At 30.7% G+C, this 21541-nt stretch overlaps 1 protein-coding gene across 7 annotated transcripts in view; it reads right to left on the bottom strand.

Annotated features, from left to right (window-relative positions):
* Positions 1-945: 945 nt before the first annotated feature.
* Positions 946-21541, bottom strand: part of LOC108914331 (tropomodulin) — a 145943-nt gene continuing 125347 nt past the window's right edge. For 4 of the 7 annotated variants that reach the window (XM_018720118.2, XM_018720116.1, XM_018720121.2 and 1 more), the window contains exons 5-9: positions 20571-20791; positions 20256-20507; positions 14525-14672; positions 13426-13517; positions 5891-5963 (exon numbers count right to left, since the gene is read on the bottom strand). In XM_018720118.2, the coding sequence (XP_018575634.1) occupies positions 13438-13517; positions 14525-14672; positions 20256-20507; positions 20571-20791 (701 nt within the window). In that variant the 3' untranslated portion in view covers positions 5891-5963; positions 13426-13437. Of the gene's footprint in view, positions 1037-5890; positions 5964-13425; positions 13518-14524; positions 14673-20255; positions 20508-20570; positions 20792-21541 lie in introns of those variants that run through there. The other 3 variants (XM_018720119.1, XM_018720117.2, XM_018720120.2) reach the window with 3 other exon arrangements.

Below are 21541 nucleotides of genomic sequence, written 5' to 3'. Positions count from 1 at the left end.
TTTTTACATGTCATTGTAACTGATTTATATTTTAATGCATAAAATACGTAAAAGAGGTGACTTTAATTTTTTCCCTAAGATTCGCCGTTCTCAAGTTATTCATACCAATACAATCCCCTTGAGGCAGACACGATAATATTCGTTTATGTTTAAAAGTAAGTGCAATTATTTACACTCCTTTGTACTCCACCTTTGAGGTAGTGTACGATATAAACAAAAATTTTTTTTTAAACCTCAACACCCCGTATCTCTAAAACGGGGCCGTTCCAGACCTGTTTATAAGGCAAACACATATTATTTTAAAGAGATCTATCCACCCTCGAAGTTTCCTGCATAAAATTCGGACCACCCTGTATACATTATTGGAGAGATGTAAACCGTATAAAATTCACCTCCCTATTTCTAGATCCACCTGCCGCTACTAGTATAATCTTAAATTTTTTGAGATATGTCAACTACCATTTTTGTTTTAAAGAGCATAAAATCTCCATGGTTTTTTAATAAATTTGGTAAAAAGAATGCAAACCGTTATTCAATTTGTTGCTCTTTATAACGAACGAGGAATATTTGAAATATTTAAAAATATGAAAAGTCTCTACGTCTCATTAATGCGAACACAGCTATACGAGTCAAAAAAGGAGCTAATTTTGTCATAGAAATTATATTTTAATACAACTACAAAATTATGACATTTAATTGTTACAATTAAACACAGGTTATTTATTAGGTGTATATCCACTCCAATAGACAAAAGCGATCATGCAGTTAGTACAACACATGTTGCTACTCAATAAAAACCCAAAAAAGCTTAGGCGCTTATACATTAAAACCGCAAACGCCTTTATTGTAAAATTCAGAAGCATTAGGTGCAACGTTCGTCTCAAAAACTCAGTTGAAGCGTAAGACAGCTGCTGCCCACCAAAGCCACATTGCAAGATAAATAGAGAGGACAACTGGTTGGTAGTTTAATGGTACATACGTAATCACGACTACAGATTTTATGAGCTGGTCGCACCCAACCGAGACAGCCGTCGTTCTGTGAACAGAGGACATTTAAAATAGGATGTGGTTTATGGAGCACCCAGAGAAGAGATGGAAAATATCCAATACACGGACGCCCGCAAATCTTGTTGAATGCAAAAAAAAAAATTATTGCTGAAGAAATATTAAAAATTGTCATCATATTAAATAATCAACAAAATGTAAAACATAAAATTCACGAAAAGAACAATTTTTGAATTTGAACAAAACTAAAATAAAAATTAATAAAATATATAATTTAACAATAATTATCCTATGCTAGATACAGTTTTCATCATCCTCGAAAACGTTTGCGGACGCCCATGTTCAAAGCTGCCATTCCTGAACAATGTTTGTGACAAAAGTTGTGCAATTAGGCACCGCAGGGATGGAGATATTTCAGTTTTTTCGGTGAAAAAGGTCGCAATTAGGCACAGACAGCAATGATGCGGCTGCGAAAATAGAACTTCGAGTTCGAGATTCAACCCCAAGGGTTCGAGAGGACTCCAAAAAAATGATAATAAAAAAAATGTTACCACTTGTAATTAGGAATGATTTTACTTAAGCACAATGAAAATTTTAAAAATAACATTTGAAATATTTATAATTACACATTTTTATCATCGGCACTTCTATTTCTACATTACTTTGGACTCTCTGATACCAAATTTTTAAATACTTATATGTTAAAAGACAATTTCATACCCAAGAAGTATTCAATGATTTCAACATGAGAGGTACAATTTATTTTCTTTGTTACGAGTGAGGATATTTATACGTCTATACTAAATTTTATCTACGTCTAGATTTACACCTAGATGTTTAGTATGAAAGAGTACTTGCAACTGCTTAATATAATAATTTTTATATTGAATGGAAAATAATTTAGGCGTAGTTTTACTGGATTAATTTAAAACAATAACAACAACCTACAAAAGTAAATCTATTTGCTCACATTTAGTGACATTATATAAACATTTTTCAATCAGAAAAATACTATTGTTCAAAAATGGCAACTTAGTAAATTAATGTACTGACATGCTGAAAACAAGAATTATTTAATAAAATTAAATACAAAACAATTCTGCTGTTAGTAAATTTAAACAGTACATATTTTCATTCATTATTAATAGGTACTAAGTTCATTCCAGTTAGTGTGAAATCATTCATTTTTCAGGCAAAGTCATAACAAATTATACGCATTTCCACCTCTGTTGTAACAATGACAAACATGAAATAAAAACGTGTAGACTTTGTGTAGTACGGTACACTTTTTGGTCGGAAAAACAAAATTCTTTGTGTATATAATAAAAAACTGTGGGTTTTATTAGTTTACAAATGTACATAAATAATTAAAATATGAAATATGTCGCAAGTATGTAACAACAGTTTCATTGTTAGTAACATATAATATACCTACCTACGAATATCACCTAATACAAAAAAATACGATAAACCCAGTAAGTGTAGAATTTGTTTAAAAATAGGAAAAAAATAAAAAAATATGGAGAGCGTAATTATTATTTAAATAATAAATTTCCTCAATTCGCTTGCTTGCTGCCAAATATTTCGACAGTTGGCAACAACAACAAAATTAAGTTTTATCTACATCAATAATACCACCGGCAATGAATAGTTTATTATATTTGCCACATAATTAATATGAATGCAAAACTAAATTCCGTAAATATGTTTATAGTCGATTTAAAACCACTGAATATTTTAATGTGTAGTTACATTGTAAACACAAGTAAATAATTAACTAGGCATTCGTTGTTATCCAAATAAATGATGAACCGAAATCCATTATCAAAAAGATATAAATTAAATATTTTGACCTTTTACGTTAAAGAGAATATATATCCACATTTACTAGGATATAAATTGTTATCATAGAAAGGTTATACATCATAACCGTTCAAAAATAAAAAAATTGACAATATTTTAATATTTTAGAATTTTGAGTTAAATGGAAACAACGAAGATATGTTTAACTTAATTTTATAGAATAAAAAACATGGTTCCAGATGGATACAAACCAACCCTAATGATAGATAATTCGTTTAATTTGTTAAACACACACGTAATATCTTACTACCGAGTTCTCGCAAAGTCTAAAGCCAAAATGAGAAATTTTAAATAATTATATTACTTTAACTAATTCTGTTCCAATACCAATTCACAGGACCACAAAAAAAAATGAGTTGAGGATTCCTTGTACCAGACCAAGTGGATTATATATTTTTTGGGTCGCTGAAACCGAATCCGAAACCTGTTTTGCCCCATCACGTCAGCGTTTTTTTCTATCCTCAAAAAACTGCTTGAAACTATGAAACCCAACAATATCAACCCTTAAACCATATAACCCTATACTTTCATAACTCAACAACCTTGAGATCGATAATCTATAACTCTAAATCCCATAACCTGAAAATCTATAACCTCATAAAAACTCATAAATATCAAATCGCAATAAACTGCAAACATAAAATGAGCAAAAAGAACTTACAAGCTAAACTCCAACCTCAACTTCGGAGAGTTTTAACTTCATAATTCTACACCTCCATCACTTCATAACCTCATAATCCATAAACTCCATAACACTGAAGTGTAACATAAGAAAATTGCATGTCACAATATAATATAGGGTTATGCGGTTTTGGATCACTGGGGTTATAGGCTGTTGGGGTTATAGGGTTATGGAACTTCAGGGTCATGGGACTTCAGGGTTATGGGACTTCAGAGTTATGGGGTTTGTGGGGTTTATGGTTATGAAATGATGGATGTATAGAATTATAAAGTTAAAACTCTCTCCGATATTGAGGTTTCAGTTTTGCGTGTAAGTTTTTTTGTTTTATGCCCATTTTGTGTTTGCAGTTTATTGGGATTTGAGATTTATGAGTTTTGGGGTTATAGATTTTCAGGTTATGGGTTCTACAGTTATAGGGTATCGATCTCAAAGTTACTGAGTTATGAAAGTATCGGGTTATATGGTTTAAGAGTTGATATTGTTGGGTTTCATAGTTTTAGCGACCCAAAAAACATATAATCCACTTGGTCTGGTTCAAGTAACCCTCCACTCATTTTTTTTGTAGTCCTGTGTAATCAGTTCATTCGCAATCATTTTAGTTGATAATAAAATTAAAAGGAAGGAGCTTCAGCAAATACATTTTTGATTTGAGTAAGGAAAAAAACAATTATGAACTGAACTTATTAATAATAAAAATAATAATTTTCTAGACACTAAGCATGATACTGTCTATAATTTATTTATTTGTGGCATTTTCAGTAACTTTCTTTTAATTAATTGGGTATTCCTCCCACACTAAAGATGGTAAAAGTAAATGCAGAAATTATTCCACCGACATTCGCGGAAATAACGCTTTTAAGAATATAAAGTTTCAGGTTTATTCCCTGTCAACTGTAATTTCTTATTAAAGTGTTTCAACAAAATATTTTAGTTATGATACTACTCATTTCCTAGTATCTATATTCAATAATCTCAATTTTTTTTTTGAAAATGTAAATAATTATTTTCTTTTATTTTCTCTCGCCCTGACAAAATTATTAAAATATGTGCCAAAATAATCAGTTTTCCCATAATTTATTCGACGATGCGGAAGTACTGGTTTCATTCAATAAATATAAAAGAACTTTTAGGGAACGCGTAACTAAATTTTTTCAATACACACTGTGATGTAAGTTTCCAATTAATCCAAAAACAGATAAATTTCTGAAGGCGAAAAAATTCAAGGAAACTTATAATAGCTAAAAATTTAGACAACACATTTAATGATATGGGTTTAAAAAGAAAGCTAATGCATTAAAACTGAAAAAAATATTAAAAAAATAATATGGCAAAACCAATACGGTTACAATGACAATGTTTTAAGCAAAATTTCTTATTTATATTACCTGAATGATAACTATTGAAACAAAAGGAACGGTAAATAAAATTGTTCATAAATTTTCAAAAATTCTAAGTAAGTATTAGGTGTGTACTATTGTGCTCAACAGTGTAAATTGGTTAAATGAAGCTTTCTTTTCAAAAACATGCCTTAATTTGAAGTCATTTTGCTAATGTAGCGACTGTATGTATCTGACAAATGTTGAAAGAGCGCAAAATTATAAAACATCCTTTAACTTTACGCTACTGCGGCACATTTTTTTTTGTTTTATACTTATTATTAATCAAATATTAGCTATAAGTCTATACTTTTATCTATTACGTTTGTGTTATTAAAATTACTAAACAAAATGATGCGTAAAAAGAATATTTGAGCGAGTCACAAAAAAAAGGTAATAGGTACTTGTACAGTTCATTTTGCAACTGTAGGAAATTACGCTTTAAAGCCATTACTTTTAGAAGTAATAAAAATACGTAATATTCCATTCTGTTTCGGTGAGTAAAAAGAATACACTATATGTCAAGCATTATTATCTGACACAGAACGATAATTTATACCCCCCTATCTGCAATATTTTGCAATCCTGCTTTAATATAAAATTGGAAAACAGCCATTTGACCACAATCTAACTACCTGCATTTATAAAACAAGTAATTTTCATCCATTTGTATACTGGGAATACATTATTTAACACCCACTACAATTTGATCTGTAACATTTGGCGTACTATGTCACTAATATGTGAATCAAGGATATTATTTTTAACTCGAGAAGATATTCGAGTCTATACTGCGTTTATGTTAAATTCCATCGAACTGTTCAGTTTTAAAGGTTTTCATTATTTACTATTTATAAGAAACATTCTCTAATATCTCTCAGTTATGGCATGTTAATAAGCTACTAAATTATATGCAACACAAAACGGATGTCTGGTTAGGAAGCTACTATCACGATACTTGTACCTTCACTTGATTAGGGGCGTTTTCCTGTGGTTAAAGAACCTGAACTGCAGTCGCAGTGTTAAGTCTTTTCGGACTGTCGGACAAAAACATAAAAAAGTCACTAACATGGAAAGAGAGGCAATGGACAATAAATAAATCGGGAGAATACAGTGCAATCAATCCACCGTTCTCAACAATGAACTGCATTAACATGGCAGTAATTAATTTATTGCAGTCAATTTTCAAATTCAATGTGGAACAAATTACGAAATGTCGATACATATTCACATTTTAACACTGTCTCGTTGTTTCAATAAAACCTTTAATCAATACGAACAAAGAGAAACCGTTAAATGAGGAGCATTTACAGGTTACGATCAGCGTTAATATAAATCTAAATACAAAATACCCTATAAAACATATATGATTTTTATACAATACAGGATTTCTAATAGTAAAGAGAATTTTTCTTTCGAATAGTATTTTCCGTAACATTTATAGATATGCCAGTCTATTTTACTGTTTTTTTGTAAAAAAGAGAATAATTGAATTCCCGTAAACAATGAAGTCTCCATAATATACTGGATAAATAAAAGAACTCATTTGACATATTAATTTTACAACAAATTGCAATTAAAGAATATTTTTAATTATTAAAATTGTCTTCAATAAAGAATAATACATATATGCAATAAAATTTAATTTTAAATTTTTATTCTGCAAAAAAGGTGTTTGTTATCCGATTTACTTCGTTTTTTTTTTAGATAAAGCATAAAAATATATATTATTAAATCACAAAACAAAAAAAAATTATTGGGTAACTAATTTAATATTCACTGGATTATTATTGGATTTAAGAAGAAAGTACAAATTCCTTTTAGGTTTAGGTAGAGATGAAAAACATTAACAAATTAACTTTGATAATGAAAAATAAATTTTAAAAAGTGCGTATTTAAGAGTTCTCTATGCTTCATTTTGAAAAGAAGAAAGCGAAAATAAATCGAATAACAAATACCCACCCTCCATTTTTAAAAGAAAATAATATTTCATTTTATGTAAAATTCCTTATTATTTTCTATTTCCAATAATTATAGTAGTTATTTTTCCATCGCCCTATACGGGAGTATGTGATTCTACTCATTTTATGTTTCTTAGCCTTTTACATAGGTAGAAAAAAAAATGATAACGAAATTTTCTTGGGAACTCAAAAACAAATGGATCATTCTTTCTGAATACAACTGTACATCTATACATCTTGTATATTTGCTTAAATTCATGGAACCAATGCATATTTATGCGTTTTTAAGCAAAGGACGTTTTTTTAACCAAATTTCTCTTATAAACGAACTCATTTATAATCCACAAGTAGTATTTGTTGTTTGATAATGGCGGTTTTCCACTAAACGGACAGTTGAGTTTATGTCCTGTTTGTGTTTTCTAGAACACGAAAAATAAAAACAAAACTGAAACAAACCCAAAACTCTTGTTTTCATCAAGCGGGCTACATTTTGTTCGAGTTTTGTTTTTGTTTTCGTTCCTTTTCCACTGGTTGTCGCGAGGAAGTCAGAACACATTTTTCCAATAACCAACCAACATGTTTAGAGAAGATTTTTTTATTCTTAGTTATGGCTGGTTTATACTGAAGTCCTTGGAAAAAAAGTAAGTGTATATATGTACGGTTAAAGTGTTTACTTGGTTAGTTAGTTTGTATACTAGCAAGTAAACACCTTAACTGTACACATATATATATATTTTTAACAGCTGTAATTCATTAAAATATTGTTTTTGGGAAGAAGAAAACGCCAACATAGATATTGGGATTGATCACTTAAGTAGAAAACACAACACGACCGTTTCCATTAAACAAACTTGAGTTTCAAAACACGTCAAAACCTTTTGATGTGACCGCTTTCGAGCGGGACCTGAAAAACAAAACTACAACTGTCGCAAAACACGCCAGTCTTTAAAAAGTTTGCGAAAAGTTACAGTTCTGTTTTATTCGACACAAGTTTGTGTTTTATTATTGTTTTGTCCGTTTAGTGGAAAACCGCCTTAAGATTCGAAGTATGTGACTCATATAACTTGGGAATCGGGCGGAAAACTTGGAATATTTGTTCTTTATTATTATTTTATTAATTTATTAAATAAATTTAACAGCATCAAGAGCATATACACGTACTGGTTCCATAACAATCTCGACAATATTACTTGTACAGAGTCGGTAAATAATAAAAAATATTGTGCAAATCAAAACAAATATTTGACATGTTGTATCGTGTGTCTCAAAATTTATATAAGATTTGAATTTTGAGCCTTTGTGCGGTAAAGTGTTGCTAACAGAAAAAAACAGCATGACAGCTGACAATTCGTCAATCGAGAAAATTATCGCATTTGGCATTCAGAAAATTCAGGAGTGATTGTTGAGAAACAAATGCATCCACGTTATCGGACCATTCTTCGAAAATGCGGCTGGTCAGGCAATAACAGTTAATGGTGCTCGCTATCGTGACATAATCCAGTTTTTTGTGCCTAAATTGCAAAATATGGATGTAGACGACATGAGGTTTCAACAAGACGGTGCCACATATCATACAACCCGAGAAACAACTCAATTACTACATAACTGGTGGTGTAATTTCCCGTTTTGGTGATCAGAATTGGCCGCGCAGATCATGTGATATAACGCCGTTGGATTTTTTTTGAAATCTAAGGTTTATGCCAACGACCACCCGCACCTTGAAGGAAGAAATTGAGCCCTATATCAACGAAATTCAGACACATTTATGCAAAACCGTCACGGAAAATTTCGACAAAAGATTGTTTATGTGTCAGCAAAACCATGGAGGCCCGATATGCTATTCAATATACTGTACTATGGCTATACTGTGTTTTTAATTTTTAATTTAAAACCTATGTTTTCTATCAAAATTACTTATTGCGTGAATTTTGAGACACTCTTTATATACAGGGTGTCGCGCTTAAATGTGATACAAGCCTGTAGCTTCTTTATTTTTTGATCGATTTAAAAAAAAAATTTTTGAATATACGTTAAATAAACTGTAATTGTGATACTGCTGTTTTTATTAACGCTATACACGGCCAAATAGGACACGTTTTCTTGACGTCAAAACGGCTAATTGGTATTAGCGATTTTTTTCCAAAAAACAGAATCTCATTCAGCATCTCTTAATATGACCAATATACAGGGTGTCTCAATAAAAATACACAAGATCGGTTCATATCTCTGAGTTAAAATATATTAATTTTTTTCTTTATACACATTCTTTAAAATCACAAAATTTTTTTTTAAGTTTTAATCTATTTTTTGTCAAGCTAGAAAGGCAAAAAAGATAAACGGAATAGAATATTATATAAATACCCCTGTATTATAAACATCAATAATTGTACAAAGAGGGGTACAATTAAAAAATTATGAGGAAATCAATTTTAAAATAAAAGTTCCACTGAAATGCGGGGATAGATATAGTTACATTTTAATTTTAAACATGTATTAATCCATCTTTTTAACTAACTAGCTAACTGATTTGTTTAGTCTCTTTGGCTTGTAGTAATGAATATTAAAATCTGACAGTTCTATTTTTGTCTACGAAACGCTCGAAAATGGGTCAACTTCGAAGAAATATGTTTTATCAAACCACAATACAACATTGAAGAACTTAAAATCTTTAATAATTACTAATATCTAATCCAAAATGGTAAACTTTTACAACTTTTAATTTTTAATCGATTTTGTTGTGAACTGTATTTAGGAAAAACTTTTTCCAGACATCGAGTTTTTCCTGCATGACTAGTTCCGACTTTGATAATTTTAAATCCTGCAGTATGTTTGATGTGATAATGTGTTCTGTATACCCACTGCAAGAGAAAAAGGAAAAAAGACACCGCAGTATGTAAATAAAATTCAACATATTACACTTTAGGGAGACCTTATTCGGAATTTTCCATGGTTAAGCGAATGTGAAGAAAGAGAGGCAAAAATCCAGTAAAAAAAATAAAAATCTCCACTCGCCGCGCTTTTCATAATACACAGTGCTGATAATGAAATTCCGTTGGAATATTCAGTTATCCTTTTGTAAAATTGCGGCGTTATAAAGGGCCAATTAAACGGGCCGATTCAAACGAAACCGTTGCGTTCGGGCTACGTGAAATTATTTGATGATTTAACAGTATTCCACATATTTGAAAACGCTGACGTAATAAATTATTTTTTATTCGCAAGATGAATGTAAAACAGAAAACTCAGAATGATCACATTCTAGTTACATTTTTTATTTTATTAAACATCAATATACTCGTATATGAATATAGATTATAGAAATTAATTAAATAAAAAATATAATCTGTGCTGGTGCCTTCAGTTTCAAGTTCAGGTTCAACAAATTTAAAGCCGCCCCTGGTGCGGCAGCCAGCTGTACGACTGATATCGAAGTTGCCGCGCGCTGCAGTACGAAAGCGCTGATGGCGGTTTTGACGGTTTAAATTGTGTGTTCGAAATTGATGAAATTTATTCAAATCTCGTTTAACGAGTAAAAGAATTACTTGTTTCATACACCCCTAAACAAAAAAGTCCAGAGGATTCATATCAGGACTTCGTGCTGGCCAACGTACAGGGACATTTCGGCCTATCCCCCATTCCCGAAGGATTAAAGGTGGGTATCCAGTTGTGTCAAATGCCCTGTAACGTAACACCGAACATGTTACGTTACAGCTAGTGGAGACGGAAAATTGTTGCATGGTACGTGTAACAAATTTGACACGCGTAACTAATCCGGGACGAACCATCAGTTGTCGGTTTTTAGTCGTCGCATCAAAGGAATGCAACAGTACTTTCTGCCACATGTTGAGGCCATATTACCCTTTTGGCCGTAACGTTGCCTGTTGCACGTGATTTTGTCTTATTTTTTGTTTCGTCAGTCTTTTGTATATGGCCTGGGGTCAGTCTGTTTTCTGCAGTGACTAGAAAGAGTGTGTTTTTCTGTGTTTGTGTCATGGAGTGGAGTAAAGAAAAGATTTCCGGAGATTTCCGTTTCTTATTCTTCAAAATTGTATGATAAATAAAAATATATGACGCTACTGCTAACTGCAATTGCAGTGACGAATCCATTATTGCAGTCAGGTTCATACTGCGAGTTTATGTTCCTTTGTCGTCTCGTAACCTTATTTTGTTACGTTACGGAATGAATGATACGACCAAAACCACACATACTTTCGCAGCGAACCGTGTCACCTTTTGCAACAGGCCGTAACATGTTCGTTGTTACGTTAGGAAGCATTGCCCGCCTTAAGATACTAGCCAGATCGTAGCTTTAAAGGATACTCCACACCGGCGCTAAATTTCCGCAGCTGCGCCTACGCGATACCGCAGCGTGTCGACAACGACAAACTGTTCACACTAAGCCCTCATACCGTTATAGTCGCAGCAGAGCAGAGTTGTTTACAAGGAACGGTGTATACACGTTTTTACCGCTACTACAACTCTAGTTTCGAAGCCTAGAAATGGTGCCAACAGAAAAAACATTGAAATTGTTAAAGCCTTATATTATGTACCTTGGGCAATGAAAATTATACATTTGGGGGCAAATAGAGTGAGGATTAAAAGAAAATGTAAAGTTTTTATATCATCAGTAAGAATAAATTTTTATTTATGATAAATGAACACTGACAAGTCGAAAGTAGTATTTTATGATTAATCCTATATTATACAATATTTTAACACTACCCACACATTTCAATCACGAGAGAATCGCCTTCCCTGCTTCACCGCTGACGAATTATTTGCTGTGAAAAGTTCGCAACGCCAATGATTCGCGCTGGTATGGGGGATCCTTAAGGGTCAATCCGCATAGCACTGATTGAACTTGGCATGGGACCAATCAGGGAGTGAATAGCCGTTTCGTCCTAAATTCATGTCAATTCCGTGCCAAGCTAACTCGCCCCAAATCGTATAGGTATTTAATATAAATGTTCGATCCGTTTTGACGATAGAACTCAAATAAAATTAAAAAACATGAAGTTATTAAGTTTTCTTCTTTGTCTTATACTTAATTTCGTAGTCATAATAAGAAAACAAAAAAAATAGAATCACAATAAATGGCAGTTTTAAATATTACTGGACTTTCTTGATTTACTATCAAGTAGTATTAGTACTATTTTTTACCTTCAAATAGCAATTAGTCGGTTGATAAAAAAAATTCAAAATATAATTTGTTATTTATGAATTTTTCTAAATAAAATCTATTTGTGGAATTATTCTCAAGGACAACAAAAGGACTCCATAAAATTTGTAATGTCTGAACTGTTTCAGTCTGATCTAATAAGATTTCATCAAATATGGTTCCAATATAAGCTTACTTTTTCTACCATATACCACTTTTGAACAAATTGTACAAATGGTCTCTAAAATAAGATCAATAGTAGATACAATTTGTTTTCCTTTTTCCCTTTTCTCCAGCACTGTGTAATGTGATGTGTAAATTTATTTTTTACCATGTGTAATGTGCCAGCAACAAGTTTCTGGGCTGGTACTGCGCCAAAATCAACCTTCCCATGACAAAAGCATTAGATAATTCAGCTAATACAAATCAAGTAAAAAATAAAAATACACTTCACCACAAATTGTGGTAAAGAACACACCTTTAAGCGTTAGTCATTTTAATTTGGCAGTAATCGATATTTTTATAAAAAAAATCTGGCAAATTGTGTCAATATAGTGCTAACACCCTCACCATTGGCAGCATCAAATCAAATATATGTAAAAGTGAGATTAAATTCAAGCATAACATATTTATGCCATGAAAAACTGAAAAGAGCTGAAAATAATTATTTATTTGTAATATATAGCTTAGAAAATGCAATTATACTGTCAAAGCTAAATCATTGCAATAATTAAATGATGGCAGAAAAACAAATTATTTGAAAAATCAGTTATTTCAGCCTTCAAGGTTAAAAATGTATGAAAGGGTAATGCTTTAAATATTTAAAAAAAAATGTATAGAGCGCACATCAGAGCTATTACTTTTCACATCTTTGAAAATAAAATAAAAATGACCAAAATTGGAAAATTGCAAATGAAAAGTACAAATACTAAGACTACTATGTGTATGTGGTCCCACATTTGAACTAATTTATGCATATTTTTGTTTCCTTTTATAATTTAATTGATAGGAATAGAAACACTATTTGTAATTAGTGAGGAATTTTAAATGCTTTTTTTGGTATAATTTTGATCATTGTTTATTTACTCTACAATTTAACTGGTATGACAACATTTTTATAATTAAAACACTTTCATGTTACTAACAACTAAATTTTGCACTTTAGTTTTGACAGATTTTTCATATATCAAAGCCATTTTCCAATAATCAAAGACAAATTCTTAGCTTGTTGACAGTTCTCAATTAAACAATAGATCAGGAATAATTAAGAGTAATTTTGGTAAAACCGGTTTGAAAATGCATATAAGGTGTAAAGTGTATGTGTAAAAAAATTGTTAATTTACTGCCAAAATAAGAATGACAAACACTATACTCACATACCACATACGACTATTAAGCAGTCCGAACGATTTTAACAGCATCACCAGACGGACCGAGCATAATCTGATATTTAGCTTTCACAGCACGACGTTCTAAAAACCGATGAGACAATAAATTGTATTGGCACCGTACGACAGATAAACCAAGAGAAAAATATTTGCTAAGAAATACTTTTTATACACTGAAAAAAATTTATTGTAATCCTTTACAAAGCAAATTTTCATTAAAATATGGAAAATCTTTGATAAATGCTACTCACGAAAAACAAAACCCGTTTACCAATTCAGAAAATTTTATACAAATAGTGTGTAAATATACAGGATGTAACACACTGTTTGTTAAAAATGAAGAAGCATTTTCCTCATAGAAATTTAATATTTTTTCTACATAAACTTACGCCTGAAGCTTTCATTTCTGACAGTGTTAAAGTTTTCAAAACAAAATTAGAAAAGAAAATACTACTGGAAGTGTATTTTAAACAAAAATGATCAAGCCACTTTTTTGTATACAATTTATCATTTAGCAATTTGCAAGAGAGTTCAAAACACTTCTTATTTTATTTATATGCACACAAAACTTTGTTTCAACATCTTTCCTTGAAATTTAAAGATGATTTTTTTTTGAGAATTTTAACAACCTGTAAGTATCTCACAAATGGGAGAGGATGTTTATACATAAAAAAATATTCGCAAATTTGAGCATTATTCCTAATTTTTTACATGCAGTTGTGGTAACTGTATTATAGGCAAAAGTGTAAGTACCTAGAAAAAAATACAATTCCAAAATTTTAAGAACACTTGGACGCAAAAAACGTAAAATTTCACCTTATAAACCGCAATTAATAAAAATTATAAATAATAAAATTTAAAAAAAAATCAATTTTACACACAATAACTTGAAAATTAGGATTACAATTGCGCAATGTTGTAGTATTGACTGAAAACAACAAGAAAAATATGAATTTTCAATAGTGCTGTTTGATAAAAAATGTAAAATGTTTTCCATGTCGCAAATTCAACTTGCCAATAGTATGGAACAAGTGAAGAGTGGCTGAAAGAAAACTTTATTTGAAGAAAAAATGAATACGGAGTTAACTTACTTGTGTCAATGTTACGTTGTAAGTGTGTGGCAATACGATGGCGGGCATCGTTATATTCTAAGTGCAAGCCCAACCTAAGTATTGTGGGGTTTTTCTCAATTAGTTGTGTAATTTCCATTTCTATCTTGTTACCGAGTATCTGAGATCTCTGAAACAAATATCAATAATCAGAATGTTTGTTAGAATTATAAAACATATGTACTACTACACTTAATATACTTAAAAGATAAATATTGTATTCCTTTTATTTCTAATTCAATAAGTAGTACGATTTAAATAATGTTTTATTTCCATTTGTTGACTAAAGACTACAGAAACGTTAATAGATATTTTAAAATATTTGCAGAAATTATGTAAATACAGTCCTTACAATATCTGTTGAGATAGAATTCCAAGAAAAGAATAAACCCTTAAAGTTCTGTTATCAGAGCTACTGTAACAATTTACCGCCGTAGGGGTGTGCCTTAAAATTTTCAGTATTATTTTCAGAATATTAAAATACATAAGGTAAAAAGTATGTTTTTCTTGGACTGGGAATTAAATCCTTTCTATTATACCTCCATTGATTTATTTTAATAAGAAATTACACTTAAAATGCACAGGACCAAGCACTTACCAAGAAACCCATCTTTGTAACTGTAAAACACAGTATGCACTGCAAGCTGCTACAGTGAATGTCTTTCTACCTCGAGTATCAAATGCGGTTAATTCCAAGAAAGTGGCGCAGGGGTCTTCAAATTCTATCTCAACAAATATTATACTAACTGTACCTTAATTTAGTTTGTAATAGGAAATCATAAATACAGCAACTATTGATTATTCACAAATCACAAAGAATATTTCATTTCTGAGGTTTTTAATTTCTGTTTTGCACTTTTAAATGTTTTGGTACTGTTCAGTTACAAACCAAAGAACTGCATTAATCATTTCTATTAAATGATTTTGAGCAATCCTAATTGACATGCTTATTAAAAAAAAATGAATATAATACTATTTCTCAAATTTTATGAAATGAAAAGTAGGCTTCACGTTCATACATCAATAATACTGAAATGTTCAAAAGTGCCTGAAAAAAAAGAAAAGTAAATTACCTCAAAAAATTAAAATTCAACAGCTTTCTATTCACCTTAATGCAAACATACTGTATTTTATCAATTTACACTTCAAAATTGTAATAATTCAAACTTTATTTAAAAATATTGTGGCTGGAACTTATATGATATTGATTATACTATCAGCTTTTTGACAAATTTTGTAATTTGCATCAGCAACTATTTATAAAAATATTATTATTTCGCATAAAAATAAAGATTTATTGCACTTATATCACAAGAAGCAATACGAGGTGTGTTTGTCTCAAACTCATGCCAGTTTTTTTTTTATTTTTCAATAGACTGAAGTAAACTGTTGACAATGAGTCCCTTGTTTATCTACTTATCTGTCTTCAGTGTGTGTCGAAAATAATGTATAAAACAAACACCTCATATAACTGGGGTTTTATGAATGTTCTTCCCTTGTACTTATTTTAAAATAAAATTTATTACATTAATAATTTAAGACCGGCCTTGGAGTATTCATTCTGGTGAGCAAAATAACTAGAGCAAATGAAAGAATTTTAACAAAATATTTCACATGAATAAGCTAGTATGCTCTTAAAAAATATACAGGAATACATCTATATCAAAGTGTCATTTTGGAATACATTAAAGCAATCACCACAAAAATTAAAAATTTAATTTTTCCGATTACTTTTCCTATAAACTAGTTGCATTCAAGAAAAAAAGCTACATCATATTTAGAAAAAGTTATGACGAATTCAATTTGATTTTTTTTTCTTTTTTGCTTTTATTATACAGTGTCCCATAGAAGAAATGCACTAACTTTAAGAGAACTTTTCTCAATTAAAGATAAGCAAAAATGTTTACATCTAGTCCTGTATTACACCATTTCCCAGATACAAGCCTTCAAATTAAAAAATAATAATAATAATGCATAAAAATAATTCCACACAAACCGATATTTACTACATTCTTACAAATATCAGTTATACCACCCACATTTTTGAAACAAAAAATTGTTTACAACAAATAAATAAACCAAAAAAATATGTAAACATAATTCAGCATATTGTCTAAAATTATTTATTTGTGGCATAATTTTATTTTTTTCTCCATTATTTGGATATTTTGTGAACCAAGGGTTAAATTAAGAAACTGTGTTTGTCTAATCAAAAATGTTACACTGAAAAAAAAGCAAAAAATTAAATATACACTAAAATACACCACAAATTAATTTAAAATTTTAAATTAATTTTTAAATGAAATTAATGTTAATGTTTGTATTGTATATAATTTGTATGTGTACTTTACATTTTGATTTTGTATTTTTAGACGTTAGATTTTAATCTTACTCTTACTATAGGACTCTATCCTCACTATAATAATAATTATTATTATTATTATTATGTTCATTCGCTTTCCCCTTTCTTTCTTTTTTGACTTGTGTAAATACTTATGTATACCTAGCACCAATAAACTAAACTAAACTAAACTAAACTAAAAATGAATGACAGCTGCTGAATGTATTATTTTTATAATGAAGTGTGGGACTCATATCTACCGTTTTTTTACAGAATGAACCCACATTGAAAACTTCAGAGATAAAAGAACTTTGGAACAGGAGTTTTTATCAGCCGAATCATTTACAAATACAATCTAGCTGTGTGACAGTTACAACAACAGTTGGACGACCTATTTATTGACAAGAGCATCCTTTAATCCACTAAACAACTTTAATTTGAATGTATGTATTTATGTTTCAGTGAAAGTTGGACAGTACAAAAGAAACAATAGCAAAATATGCACTTGAACAAAATAGTTGGGAAAACAAAGTAGAGAAGAATGAGAACTGAAACAATACGAAAAATATTAAAGCAAGTACTAATAACAAATAAAATAATAATGCAGGCATGTGAAACATTAAAAAATAATTGGACACATTTTAAAAAATATTTTTTTTTGCATGATTGCAAAGTACCAAGTGTGTATTTACTAATTATCTCAATAAAATTAGGCATGTTGTAAAAAATTCGTCGTATGTGTGTGTGTGTGTGTGTGTATCCATGTCGAAGTAACATATCTTATCGTAGTAAACACTCATTAAGAATTGGCAGGTACAATGACTTAAAGATCAAACTGAAATTACAATGAAGCTACAAAATCAGTGTCTACTAGTACTGTTAAGTATCGTAATATGGGTTGCAAGACAATGTAGACATTTGAAAAATATGTTTTTGTACCCAAACCGCTCATTTAATCAAAATTCTACAAGAGGCCCAAAAACTTCCAAATAGTACCACCTATCAAGTAAAAAATAGTTGTCATTATTGCCCGAAAGAGGAAAAAGTTATGAACGGATATTATCACCATACATCAATTTTGTAGGAGTTGCAAGTTTTAAAAAACACTCCGTATAACATCAAGATGTGTAGATTGAAAGCAAAAGTCCACATCCCAAAAATAATCAAAATCGATTAATACGTATTCGATTTATTTACAAAATTCAAAAAATTTCCACAAACTTTGAGGCCATCTAGCGGCCAAACGAAGCGATTACGGATATAGGTGAATTAGCCTAAATCTGCCTATTTTGTGTCTGCAGGTCTGTGGTCCTCCGTTGCACACGTTATTCTGGGACACCCTGTATATTATGTATGTATGTAGTTAAATTTTCAAAATCATGTTAGTATTAAAATATTCAACAAAAGTAAGAAGTATTTGGTTCAATAAGCATTTAATTAAATTTTTGTTTTGAACAAATTTAAATTTTTTATGTTAGGGGATATTGAAAAATTCAATCTCTGCATGTACCACTCTCCGTATCATAGGATAAGGGTGGGACTGATTTCTGCACTGAAATTTATGCATATTTAATAAAAAGAAGACATTAAATATATATGTGGAGGAAACTGCAATACTGAAATTAGTAAAGAAATATCTACAGATGTCTCTGTATCCTAACTCTGAAATTAACACTGGTGGAAAGAGATTCTCGGAGTCAATAGTACCAGTACCATTAGCAGCCTTAGAATGTCGAGGCCACAAGTATTTTTAATTCTAAGTACCATTTATCTCCGATTATATTTCAAGAACTAGCCATTTGAAATATATAGTTTTATTTGTAATTTTCCTCACAGTTGAATTAATTCAATATAATAACTTTAAAACTCAATTTCCCATAAACACAATCCAATATTTTTGTTAAAAACAAAATTTTAAATACAGTGTAAATCATGGAAAGTCCAAAAAATGTCTATAATTTTTTTAAGCCAATGGTTGTTTTTAACTTTTGTCTCATCGTTTTATATTTAAAATATTCTTAACAAAAAATTCCATTTTTTTTTGCAAATTGAATAATCTTAGAATAATTTGTTTTTATTAATATCAAAAAAGTCATAACTGTACGATAATTTGTTTGTTAGGCCGGCATACACAATGCAGTTTTCCGGAAGGCAGGCCTTTCATTTTCCAAACCAGAAGGCAAACCGTAATGTTAGTGGGTATATTGGCCGGAAGGCCTGCTCTGAACTCTCAACCTCCCGAAAAACTACCAACGCTTGAAATTTTGCCTTCCAGCTATGCTCTTCGCGTACAAATCGGAGCGTGTATGCTTGAGGAGTGAGAACAGGCCGAGACTTTCTAAATAGAAAGAAAGCATTTCGTGTACATGTTTTTGTAAAAAAATGGCTGATATGCGAACATGGTCTCACGAATTCTTAACAGAATTTATTGAGTTAATCGATCCTGCCTTGCTTGTATGGTTCAAAAAGCAAGCAATATTTAAACAAATCTTTGTAATTAACTGCCTACAGGCAACAAAGCAAGTGCCACCCCAATCAAGGTAAGATCATATTCGGAGATCATGTCTACACCTTTTCGCTAAACTTACTATAAAACTAAACAAAATTCAGCATTAAAAAGTAATGTGTATGCTGTAACTGAGAGTGCAGGGTAGCCTTCCAGCTTTGCGTCCGGAAGTTTGGCCGTCCAGCAAGTCGACTCATGTATGCCCACCTTTTGCATAAAATGGATGAGATCTTTTTCCTTAGAAAGAAATACCACTACAAGATTTGATTGTTTCAATTAAAAATACCCAATGGTATTAAAATTCTGATGTTCATAGTATGCCCTAATTCCTCTCATATCTTCGTCACTAGTGGACTAGTGTAAGCTAACTCAGTGAATTTAACTCAAATTACATAAATCACTGACCAAAATTTCATCAATACCCTCAGATTTCCGCTTTCATGAACTGCAATACCTTATATCCCGAAAACAAAGGTGTTTAAGACCCATGTACTCTTGTATATAAAAATGTTTTTTATAGTGTTTTTTTTTTTTATTATAAACCTTTTCTGTGATATTTAACAGATAATTCAGCTGCATTTACACTAACAATACACCAACAATTGCCAAAATCTGTGCTACTGAGAAAGAATGTGTTTTTCCTTTTTTTGTTACAAATTTCTTTTGAATTATTTTCTTAATTTGTTTATAAAGTTTATGTACATTATTAAAATGTTCTAGTACTGAAAAAAGTAAATACACTAAGTACACCAATTTTTTTTTTATCTTTTATTATTTAACCTAATATTTCAGCAGCACTTTAAAATTATATACCAAAAATTAAGTGCGTTATTATTTATCTGATCGTTACTGAAGGAAAATATTACCTGATTTGCCGCCCTGAATTCCTCCACGCTCTTCTTTTTGAGCAACGCCTTAATTAACCTGACGACACCAGTAGGTGAAATAAAATTAGTCTCTACATTTACGACCCTCAACGTTTCGTTTTTCTCAATCGCCTGCGCCAACTTCTCCACGTGCTTGTCGGTCAGTCCGGAGTTGGCTAACGACAGTGTTTCCAGATGGGTGTTATTCTCTAAGGCTTCAAACAGACTGTCGAATTTCTCGTCCGATATGTTCTAAAAAGAGGAAATAAGATACAATACAGAAATTTTATTGAACAGCGAGTAAAAGCTTCTAACCTTAATATTATTCCAGTTAAGATCAATAAATTTGGATTCATCGTTCTGAACTTTTTTTACTGTTTCATCTGGGTCAGTCATATTAGGAGGATCCATGGGAAATATTTTTGGTTTCGATGCTTTCGTAATGCCATCCCAGCCAAGACCCACTGGTTGGCCTTTGTTTAGCAAGGAAGCGTGGTACTGGTCCTGATTCATCATCGAATGGAAACCCAATATAGCTAAAAAAAAACAATACATCATTAAATATCAGATTTGATTGAAAATATACGGGCTGTTTCAGAAAGACCTCTTGTAAATACAGGGAGTTATAGTACATCAAAAAATAAAAATTTTTGTCTTATGAACTATATGTCTATCTGCTCTTGTTTTTGAGATCAGAGCCACAAAGTAAAATTTTAAAATAGAATTTTTACGAAAACTTCCAAAAAGTGCGAAATATTTTTATAAAATTTGGTAGGTTTATTAGCTGAATATACACGAGCACTTTTATCGACCGATTTGGCCGATTTATCGTTGAATTGCATAAAATGTAAAGACAAAACTGCTAGTTTGGGTCATCAAGAAAATTTGTAAAATACCAAAATTTTGGCGGATAAATTGTTGCCAAATAATTTGGAGCGATTATTTTGTTACGTTTACTAACACAGCGATCAAACAGGAGATAAATCTGTTGTGAATTATCGGGCGATATTTTGTAGAACGCCATCTGCGTGTTAGTACGTGTTGGAGGAAATATTTGCGCGATATGTTGTTACGGTTTATTTTTCATTTAGAGATTGGTCACTAAAAATTAAAATAATAATACCCTGTATATATGTATTTTTATTTAATTGCTCAGTAATATAATTCCTTAGTGAAACATAGTTTTTATAGTTCGCATTATTTTTGTTGGTAAAGTCTATTAACATTAAGGTGTTGAAAAAATTGAAAAAAAATTAAATAAATTTTCGATTGTTTAGGACTACCAA

This window comes from Anoplophora glabripennis, unplaced genomic scaffold (assembly GCF_000390285.2).
Source record: "Anoplophora glabripennis isolate ALB-LARVAE unplaced genomic scaffold, Agla_2.0 scaffold792, whole genome shotgun sequence".
NCBI lineage: Eukaryota > Metazoa > Arthropoda > Insecta > Coleoptera > Cerambycidae > Anoplophora > Anoplophora glabripennis.
This window is presented reverse-complemented; position numbering and strand designations above follow the sequence as displayed.